The following is a 12,404-nucleotide window of genomic DNA, read 5'->3' as shown; positions in this document are numbered from 1 at the left end:
ATAAATTTTGCGAGTTTTAACCTATTTTATAATTATAAAAAGTTTCTCCATTTATGTGTTAAAAAAGAAAAAATTTAAAACTGTAATTGTTCTTTAATGATTTGCATGCATCTTGCGAGATTTGGAAGTTATGTATATGGCTTCCCAAAAACGAAGTTTTTGAAATGGGAGTTGATCCGTACGCTAACTTATTTTTGTCATACACCACCAAAACAATTATTTGGACATTTTTACCATTCCTTTTATTCACCACCAACTCCCCTTAACTTCTCAAAAGAAGGGTAGAAATGTCCAAATAATTATTTTGGTGGTGTATGGCAAAAACAAGGTGGTGTACGGATCAACTTCCTTTTGAAATATACTACTTTGTGAGTGGTTTAACATATACACATGACAATAGTGACAATAGATGAGACCTGATGGATATAATAAATTAATTAATAATTATTGATAACCAATAGTATTAAAATCCATGTACCGAAAAGAACGGAAGGGTATAATAGAGATTTCAAAGCTATGAAACCATTGGCTTTTGCCTCATGTTTTAATTCCGTAGTAGTACCAAATTAACAATACATGGGTTGTTTCACTGATATGTGTGCCTTCATATCTCTATAAATACAATCTACTCCGTAATATATTTACACTTTCTCATCAAAATCACTTACAACACATCTACAAATCAAACAAAACCCATTTTATCAATTTTAAAAATTTAAAGATAAACTATGAGTTCAAGAAGCAGAGCATGGATGGTAGCCGGAACAGTTGGATTGGTTGAAGCATTGAAAGATCAAGGCTTTGCAAGGTGGAACTACACCATCCGTACCATCCACCACCACGCCAAGTCTAATCTCCGATCACTTTCTCAGTCAAATAAGTTGTCTTCTCAGGCAGCTATGGCTTCAAGCAGATCCATGGAAGATAAGTCAAAGCAATCAGAGGAATCATTGAGAAAAGTCATGTACTTGAGCTGTTGGGGTCCCAATTAAAGACGTACTACTAGATCCATTTTGGGTAATAGATAATCGTTTGATGATGTCACCAGTTACAACAGAGCATCAGAATTCACAACAGAGCATGAATGATTGCAAGAACAAATTGGATTCAACATTACCTTCAAGATCAAGATTATAGTTTCAAACAATTAATATAGTTGTTTGATTCTATTGATGTAAAAAATAATAATTAAATATATGTAGTTAATTTGCCAACTACTTGAAACTTATGAATCGTTTATTTTGTGTTTTCCCTAATCTCTCCAATTCGAAACAACATCCAAATAATGTTTACATTATTTGTGATTTGAAAATGGTTTGTACAACGTATGGGTTGGGGTCCTTGGGAAAGATATATACTCAAATACTCTCTCCGTCTCATTCCAATAGTCCACAGACAAAAAATAAGCAGTTTTAGGAAATTCCACTAACTTCATTTCTCCACCAATGAAATATCTTGTCTCTCCAGATCCATCAATGAAATATCTACTTTCCTTTCTATTTATGGAAGTGGACTATTAATTTGGTACAGCTCAAAATGAAATACTGTACTATTGGAATGAGACCGAGCACTATTGGAATGAGACCGAGATAGTAATATAGTTGCTTACAAAGGGTTGCTTCCACTAAACTATTCAAACCATGTCCTGAAAGATTAGCTGTTGCATACTCTTAGTCCGTACTTTACTAATCATGACATCATCGCTTATAATTATTTCGGAGTACGGAGTACTTTTTTACATTTTTTATTAATTTTTTATTTACATAAATATTTCTTACATACTCCGTATTTCACGTTTATAATGAGTACAATGAAAAGTTTGTTAGCAACTACAGTATGAATGTGGTTTTTCATTATTAAAACCTTTTCAATATTTAAAAATCAAATTTAATTATACCTTATGAATTTCATCGAGTATATATTAATTGTTTACTCTTCAATTATTTTTATTTTTTTTGGCAAAAAAACAAAAATTTTATAAATGAGGCCTTTATCGAAAAATAAAGGCCAGAACAAGAGATACAACGATGAGCAACCGACCAGGCTCAAAACTAGTAACCGTTACATTTCGACGATACCTTAAACTGAGCCAAGCCTATAAACTTAAACAAACGATGAACTAGCCACAAGATAACAATACATAATAGGCAACAAAAACCAACATGAAACTACAACAAACCAACAAAACAATTTATTATTTATTAAAAGATTTATACCAACAGTTAATATCAGTTAATATGTGAATTGTAATTAGTTTTTTTATGGAAGTCAACCTTTTTTCATTTAATAAATTATTTGTACTAATCGTACATATTCAAAATGTAATTATAAGCACGTATTATTTATGTGACAATATAATACAACTTATTTAGAATGATAATCTTATTCATTCGTGAAGTTTCAAATCATGTTATTGAAAAAGTTTTATCGTCAATAAGAATTAATGTCACCCACCATATCAAATCGAATCATTATTGGAGTAGTAAATTGAAATATCATAGCCCGTTCTTCCCATGTATTTTGTGTTATGGGATAGGGAGAGGTCATGGGGTTCGATCGTTAGGGATGACATGATTTTCTTTAAACTAATTGAACACCAATAATGGTGGTATATATTGACCATATAGGAAGGTTTTACCGGATTCGTTCACGGACCTCTACCCGGAACCACTGCCCGAATGGATGTGTTCCCAGGTACCGTCGATCGGTTCGGGTTTCCGCCCGAACGTGTGTGTTACGTGCAAATGATGAGGGTCGTTGAAATAAATGATCTACTGATGCCAAAAAATCGCCATTAAAAAAAATTGAAATACATAACGATAAAGCTTTTCCGTAGCAATACACGGGCCCATCAATTTTAAGGAGTATATAACGATCGCAAGATCCTTCTGCGACCGTATGTTTTTTTGGTTGGTAGCTATATTATCAATGGAAATTATTAAGGAGTATATTCATTCAATTAACTATAAAGGGTAATTCAAAATATGCTAGTGTATAAAACTTGGTTTGATCTGCTTAAAAAAATAACAATAAGAAAATGAGTTTGATAATAATAGTGAATTATATATCGTCCTTTTTATTTTTTGCAAAATAACGAAAACTTTATATAACTTGAAAACGATACAACTGAAAGGACCCGTTCATATACAATATAAACGATTCACAATAGTTGATTTCATCGCGAGGTACTTGACCTCTATATGATACATTTTACAAATATTGCATTCGTTTTTAAAAGACAAACTTTCATTTCAATGAAAGTTGACGGCATGCATACCATTTCATAATACATCCAACTATAATTGACTTAATAATAATCTTGATGAACTCAACGACTCGAATGCAACGTCTTTTGAAATATGTCATGAATGACTCCAAGTAATATCTCTAAAATGAGCAAATGCACACCGGAAGATTTCTTTCATACCTGAGAATAAACATGCTTTAAAGTGTCAACCAAAAGGTTGGTGAGTTCATTAGTTTATCATAATCAATCATTTTCATAATTTTAATAGACCACAAGATTTCATTTATTCAATAATCATACACTCGCAAGTGTTTAAAATTCATTCATATGGATTGAACACCTGGTAACCGACATTAACAAAATGCATCTAGAATATCCCCAAACATATAAACATCGAAGTACTAAAGCAGTTCAAATTCTCTGACTGGAGCGTGTCAAAGCCCATAGATCTATCTTTAGGATTCGCGTCAATTGGTGGCAATTATAATAAACACCAATTCTTAGGCTACCAAGTTCAACAAGGGTGATATCCGGTATAACAATTCAACCATAGAATGTAGTTTCGATTACTTGTGTCTATTTCGTCAAACATTTATAAAAGCGCATGTATTATCAGTCCCAAAAATATATATTGCAAAAACATTTAAAAGGGGAGTAATGAAACTCACAATACGATATTTTGTAGTAAAAATATGCATATGACGGAACTGAACAATGCAGGGTTGGCCTCAGATTCACGAACCTATATCATATATATATATATATATATATATATATATATATATATATATATATATATATATATATATATATATATATATATTAACACATATAATTGTAACCGAACGAATATATATATATTATTAATGATATACTTGTTAAATTATATGTTATATGTATTAATTATAGTTTTATGTAACTAATTGTTATTTGGTAAAATAATAATAATAAATAAAAGTTGTATTATCTTATAATAATAATAATAATAGTAATAATACTTATTAATAAAAATAATTATAGTAATAATAACCATGATAATAATAATATTATTAATGATAATCAAAATAATGATAATAATCATGTATATTTATAAATCATGATAATGATATTAATAATAATAATAATACTAATGTTAATAATGATAATAATATTAATGGTAATAATTATATTTATCTTTAATCATAATAATGATGTAATAATAATAATATCAATAATAATATTATTAGTAATAATAATAATAATAATAATAATAATAATAATAATAATAATAATAATAATAATAATAATAATAATAATAATAATAATAATAATAATAATAATAATAATAATAATAATAATAATAATAATAAAAGTAATAATAATAAGTAAATAGGAATTCTACCTCAGAGAAATAATCCTTAAAAAATGCCCAAGTCCGGGTTTGAACTCGCGACGTCCCGCTAACCCGATAACATCCTTAACCATTGATCCATTAACGTTTTTCTATATCACAACTTCATTATTCTTTCTCACTATCATCATACTATGATCGTATATATATCATAATCATCATCGAATTATTACATCATCATCATATTTCAACATAAATTTACCAACATCTTCATTGTGTATGTACCATCATTACTAATCTAAATCATCAATTTCTTAATCCTAACTAACCATTATCATAAACGCAGCATCCTACTTATCTCCTTATCATTGTGATCATTAACATAGTCATAATCATAATCATATCATGATCATAATAATCATCATCATTCTTAACATCGCCACCTTTACGTAACCGTATTATCATCACCGTCCATGTAGATCATCATCCTTATTGATATCATTTTTCGTTTTCATCATACAGCTCACCATTCAAAATCCTAATCAACTATCAATAATCGGGTTTTGGCCCATTTAGACAAATTTGGTTACTAGTTCCTTAGAGTTTTATGGCCTATCAACAGCCCAATCAAGTATTCAGTCCAATAAATTTTCGGACTAGAAGCAGAAAATGGGAACAAGTCTATGTACTGACTTAGGATTCGGTTTATTAAAAGCCACAATACTAAATCATGGGTAAATCAAGTGGGGTTCGTCTAAAATGATAATAAAATAAAAACGCAGCCTTCCTTGTCATCATCATAATCCATAATTTATTCGAAATTTGCATTTTCAAATCATTATTTTATGTGATAGTGGAAAGGAGGCCTCTTCAATTATTCGATCTTTAGACACTAGTGGTAACATTATATCTTTATAAGGGAAGTGGGTCAAGGTTATGGTGACTTTCGGTCCAAAAGAACAAAGCCGTAATATATATAATCGATTAAAGAAAATGGAATAGCTACACAAGTATCCTCCCCATTTATTTTTAGTGATCGTGGCAGAAAACAAGGAGAACGGCTGTATTGACCATAAATCAAGTAGCTTGAAGAAGAAATGAAGAAAAGAAATTAATCAAAGGGTTGTAGCGATTATCGGCCAACAAATTCAGTTGCAATCGTGGTTTGTTTGAAACAGAAATCAAAGGAAAAGAAGGAAAGAAAGGTGGAGGGTTTCGTTACCGTTTGAACAGAATACAAGTGCAGTAGCAGTTTCATAAACATGGTGGCTGTGTTGTGGGCTTCGAAACAGAAAATGTTAGCAGTAGCAATCATGGTGTGGAGTGCCAATGACGGTTGCTATAGGTATTTGGATCTTTGGGTTTATGTGTGTGAAACAATAAGAAACAACAAGTAACATTAATTATTGATAGTTATAGCTTTGGCGATGTATATGGTTATTGAACAAGATGGTGTTTGGATTATGGTGATTAGTGGTTCTTCATTTACAAGTATTAAGAGAGGGAAAAAGAAGACGGTGAGAGGGAGATAGGTAGTTCATGTGTGACGACCCGGGAATTTCCGACCAAATTTAAACTTAACCTTAATATGATTTCGACACGATAAGCAAAGCCTGTAAAGTTGAGTCTCAAAATTTGTGAAAACAGCTTACATGAATTCATACCTTTGACTACTCCCGACGATTCACGAACAATTGTTGTAAATAAATATGTATATACATATATAGGTAAATATAAATAATAGTATATATATAATAATTTGAGGTAATAAAATGCAATTTAATCATTTAAATTTAATTGAATAGTTAATGTAATACATAAAATATTTAAGTTCTTACTAAAATATGAATTCCTATATTATAATGTTTGATTATTAAATATTCAATGTATGATATTATATATCATATAATTAATAATATGTAATATTAATATCTAATATAATAAGATTAACTATAAGTTAAATTATAATTTTTAGGGTAATATTATTACTTCATTTTTATAACTACTAATATTAATAACTAATATCAGCATTAGTTATATTATAGACATTATGTAGATATGAAACTTGATATATATAACTTGTTATATCTTAAATATTATTTGTATTATCATTTGATTTTATCATTAATAATTATTATTTGTATCATCATTAATAATATTATTATTATCATTATAATTTGTAGTAAAATTATACTCTTATTTATTATCATGATTATTATTATTATTACTAAGAATAACTAAAAACTACCTTTTATTTAAAATTATTGAAATTACTATTATTACTTTTATTATAATCAGTATTATTTTGATATTATTATTAATATAGATATAGATATAATAATTAATATTAGTATTATTATTATTATTATTATTAAGATAATTATTAATTATTAATATTAAATAAATAAATAAAAATTATTAAGGACACAAATCACGGATCCAATGCATATCACTATCAGATATATTTATTTTTGATTCCTTCTATCTGCTCGTATTTTCTTTGTCTTCCACAATCCCATTACAAACCACAAATTGATATCTTCATGTCTTCTACAATCGATCGTTCGTTTACCATCATCAATACCATTTATATACTACTATCAATTTCTGCAATCAAGTTAAAAACCAAAAAGAATTGAAGAACAGGTCCGACTTCTTGATTCGTGGTATGTTTTAATCCATAATTCAATTCCGAACCAATCATCTGAAATTAATAATATAGAGTTGTTATTATCATCTAGGGAAACTCGTTGTGAATTTCCAAGCTTTGATTTATCAAACCAATTACTAATTTGATCGCCAAAGCTTTATGCAAAAAGTCAAACGAGTTTGTAATCACCAAAATTCGATAGTATGTTGTTGATTCAGGTTGAGTTGATGTTTTTCGAGTATTATAAATTTGGTTTTAAGAAGTTTTCATGAAGGAATTAAAACCTGAAACTTATCGAATCCCAATTTCAATAATCGGAGTTCAGGTTGCAAAAACTCTCTGTTCACGTGTGATTTTTTTACAAATTTGTGGTGTTTCTGTGCGTAATTATAATCATATGATCTTCATCGCTGCAATTGGAACATAATTTAATAATTTTGTTGTTCTTTCGATTGTATCTGTGGAGGATTGATGATCGAGCAGGCTACTGCTGCTCGTTTTTATTTTCTGTTTCAATAGAGTGAAAAGAAATGAAAACCCATAAAAACCTACTGCTGCTGCGATCATTTTTCTGTTCTTTACCACAGCTTACCTTTCTGTTTATTTCGCAATACCAAACCATTTGTTTTTGTTTCTTCATTCTTGCTACAACTGCCGTATATAATTCTGTTTCTTTTAAGCTGAGAACAAAGGAAGTAAAACGAAGATAATGATAAGGATGTGCTGGTGAACCGTATGAGACTAGGGTTTTCTAATCATTTGCTTAAACGAACTGTTAGCTTGTAAATTGTTATAATAAGCTTTTGGGCTGCAAGATCCATTGGGCTGAAAACTGGTTACAGATTGGGTCGTGACCCTATTTGAATTTTTGGGCTGAGATAATGATATATGATTATGATTTGCGATGGTACATGAACGTGATAATGATAATAGATGTTAGCATTAATGATGAACGGAGTAAATGATAAACAAAAAAACGATTAAGATTAATAATAATGACGTTGATGCTATGTTAAGATGAAAATGATAATGTGCAATAGTGGTAATAAAATATGGTAATGACGATAGGAATATGAGGAATATGTTAAGCAGTTCATACGCATCTTATGTGATCGAACGAGTTTAAACCGAAACGAAATGATAGGAGGAATGGTTAGGATTGTTTTCAGGTTAGCGGGACGTCACGGGTTCAAACCCGGACTTGGGCATTTTTTTAAGGGCTACTCTTTGAGGTAGCATTATTATATTTATTATTATTATTGTTATGATTACTATCTTTATTATTATTATTATTATTATTATTATTATTATTATTATTATTATTATTATTATTATTATTATTATTATTATTATTATTATTATTATTATTATTATTATTATTATTATTATGTTAGTTATTATTATCATGATTTTTTACTAATTTAGTTTACATTATCATAATTAAAATAAGTATTATGAGTATTATTATATTTTGTATGAACATAACTATTAGTATTAAAGTTATTATTATTATTATCATTATTACTTTTATATTAACAATATTATTATAACAAATAAATATTTTTCATATAAGAGTATATTTATTACAACTACCCTAATATTACATATAATTATATATATTAAGATTATTTATATAAATATTTACATATTACAAATTATTTATTTTTAATATAATATTAAACTATATAAATATTAACTATTTTAAATATATACAAAGTCAATATATAAGATATATGATTTAAGATATAACATATAAATTTATTTGATTCCAAATATATGTATTAATATATATACCTGATATAGGTTCGTGAATCCGAGGTCAACCCTATAATTGTTCAATGCCGTTATATGTATTTTTATTACAAAATACAGTATGGTGAGTTTCATTACTCCCTTTTTAAATGCTTTTGCAATATATATTTTTGGGACTGAGAATACATGCGCTTTTATAACTGTTTTATGAAATAAACACAAGTAATCGAAACTACATTATATGGTTGAATGATCGAAGCCGAATATGCCCCTTTTTACTTGGTAACCTAAGAATTAGTAAACCAGTCTACTAATTGACGCGAATCCTAAAGATAGATCTATTGGGCCTAACAAACCCCATCCAAAGTACCGGATGCTTTAGTACTTCGAATTCGTTTTTATCATGTCCGATGGATTTCCCGGAATGATAGGGGATATTCTTATATGCATCTTGTTAATGTCGGTTACCAGGTGTTCAATCCATATGAATGATTTTTGTCTCTATGCATGGGACGTATATTTATGAGAACTGAAAATGAAAATCTTGTGGTCTATTAAAATGATGGAAATGATTATTTATGTTAAACTAATGAACTCACCAACCTTTTGGTTGACACTTTAAAGCATGTTTATTCTCAGGTATGAAAGAAATCTTCCGCTGTGCATTTGCTCATATTAGAGATATTACTTGGAGTCATTCATAACATATTTCAAAAGACGTTGCATTCGAGTCGTCGAGTTCATCAAGATTATTATTAAGTCGATTATAGTTTGATATATTATGAAATGGTATGCATGCCTGTCAACTTTCGATGTAAAGCAAGTTTGTCTTTTAAAAACGAATGCAATGTTTATAAAATGTATCATATAGAGGTCAAGTACCTCGCGATGTAATCAACTATTGTGAATCATTTGTAATCGATATGGACTTCGTCCAGATGGATTAGGACGGGTCCTTTCATCATGGTTGTCGATGGTGGAGAGGTTGGTCATATATATGGTGGTTTAAAGGAATGAAGGTGGATCATAGGTGGTTTCGGTGGTGGAGATGGTTGTTCGTGTGGACTAAGGAATGGAGGTTGAAATTGATCTAGTGATGTATATATCCCTATATTGTATGTTGTAAATGTATATCTTGATAGATAAGATATTATTAGATAAAAATATATAAAGATTGTTACTGATAGATTGGGATTGCTAACAGAAAAAAGGAGGATAGTACACAAAAGGGAGACAGGTTGATTCCATCAAACAGACAAGAACAAAAATAAAATAAAATAAAAATATATAAAGTTTAATGTGAACCGTGATGGCTAACAGAATCGAATAATTAATCTTGCTATCTTGTTTTTTTAACTGATAATTGATCTAGCTTTTTAATTCAATTTTAAATCAATAATTAATAAATATATATATTAATAATAATATTGATAATATCATTAATAATAAACATACTAAGAATAATAATAATAGATTTAATAATAATAATAATAATAATAATAATAATAATAATAATAATAATAATAATAATAATAATAATAATAATAATAATAATAATAATGTTGATAATAGTAATATCAAACTAATTCTTAATATTATTAAGTATAATGATAAGAGTATTAAAAATAATGATGTGACGATCGCTCCAAATCCATATGGACGAACACGTCATTCATCGATTTAATTGCGAGGTATTTGACCTCTATATGATACGTTTTGTAAACATTGCATTCTTTTGAAAAGGCACACCATTATTGAATATTTAAATTAAAGGTTTTCGACATCTGATGATTTCTACATATAGACAATCACCATAATATAATAGTTTACAATAATACTTCCGTTGATAATTCAGTCAAAATAGATACATGGTGATGATTTTGTGAATGTAACGTTTCCTTGAAAAATATGCCATGTAAGACTACATGCACATAGCTTGTCTAACATATAAGCAAACAGCGGAAGACTTCTAGGGAACCTGAGAATAAACATGCTAACAAGTGTCAACACAAAGGTTGGTGAGTTCATCGTTTTAATGTATCATATAATCTGTATATAAAGGTGGATCACAAGATTTCAGTTGTTCTAACCAGAAACGTTTATCAAAATATTCTATGAAATTGAGCACCTTGGTAACTAAACTTAACGTATATATAATTTGTACCCTTTGTATAATCATCTTAATAATATACGCAAACCAACGTGTACGCTTCTCAAATAGCATACGTCCGTTAAAAGGCTAGCGCTCTAGCTCGGACGGGGATATCAAGCCCTATGGATCCATATACTACTACTCTCGCCCACCAGTTCTTATAACTGGCAGTTACTAGTTACCAAAGCTAAAGAATTTTCGGTTCAAACTCAGTGTAGAATTTAGTATGTACTTGTATCCATTGCGTTTAAAATAGAGTGCATGTATTCTCAGCCCAAAAATATAGATTGCAAAAGCAATTAAAAAGGGAGCAAATGAAACTCACCTTAGCAGCATATAAAGTCGTTCACCAAAATGTGACCGAAACTCGGATTACCAAATAACCGTAGATCTTAACCTAGAGAATATATGTTGGTCAATAAATGTCTATCAAGCTAGATCAGGTCATAGTGTATCACAATCCTAATGCTCGAGATCGACATACAAAAGTTATCCAAAGTCGTTTCAAAAAGTCAATTTTGACAATAGTTCAACAAAACGAGACATACCTTATATAAGGATTCATTTACTCGGTTGGTAATATTCAAAAATTCAATTTATCAATCTTACAAACAAGTTGTTTAAATATTAGTTGCAGATTCAAAAGCAATTCCAATTAACGTCAATCATAATTCAGTTGACCATATCGTTTGATTCGTTCATCGAAATTACGTGATTTCTAAATGAAAAGTTATTGATTTTTCAGCTTTCCAAAAACATGCATATCATATACCTTTTATCAGTAACATATGTATTTAATTCGTGATTCATCATAAACTGTTTAACGACGAAATTTAGCATACAAGCATGCATAAATATATATATACTCGAGCACTAGACATGGATACACAATTAATATATAAAAGATAAGATATGAATGCTCACGTATCAATATTGTGATTCAATATTGCAGGGAAGTATGTAGATGCAACAGAGATGATAAACACTAGGTTTGACTTGCCAATAATACCCACGTACATTACCCATAACATCCATAGCTATAACCCATAGTTTCCTTAGCTCTATCTTGCTTGAAAACCCATTTTGAAAGTGACACGCTCATAACCTCGTCGTAGTATTTTATGAATAATACTAATAATAAGAATAATACTAATAATAATAATGAGATTAATATTAATAATAATCTTAATAATAATAATAATAATAATAATAATAATAATAATAATAATAATAATAATAATAATAATAATAATAAAATAAATAAATACTTACT

At 28.7% G+C, this 12,404-nt stretch overlaps 1 protein-coding gene across 1 annotated transcript; it reads left to right on the top strand.

Moving 5' to 3' along the window:
• Positions 1-701: 701 nt before the first annotated feature.
• On the top strand, positions 702-1,095 carry LOC139856848 (uncharacterized). Its single transcript, XM_071845561.1, has one exon. It carries the CDS (start codon positions 729-731, stop codon positions 990-992), a length of 264 nt encoding a protein of 87 aa, XP_071701662.1. The 5' UTR covers positions 702-728; the 3' UTR covers positions 993-1,095.
• The last annotated feature ends 11,309 nt before the right edge of the window (positions 1,096-12,404 follow it).

Source organism: Rutidosis leptorrhynchoides, chromosome 7 (assembly GCF_046630445.1).
Source record: "Rutidosis leptorrhynchoides isolate AG116_Rl617_1_P2 chromosome 7, CSIRO_AGI_Rlap_v1, whole genome shotgun sequence".
In the NCBI taxonomy this organism is placed as follows: Eukaryota; Viridiplantae; Streptophyta; class Magnoliopsida; order Asterales; family Asteraceae; genus Rutidosis; species Rutidosis leptorrhynchoides.
This window is presented reverse-complemented; position numbering and strand designations above follow the sequence as displayed.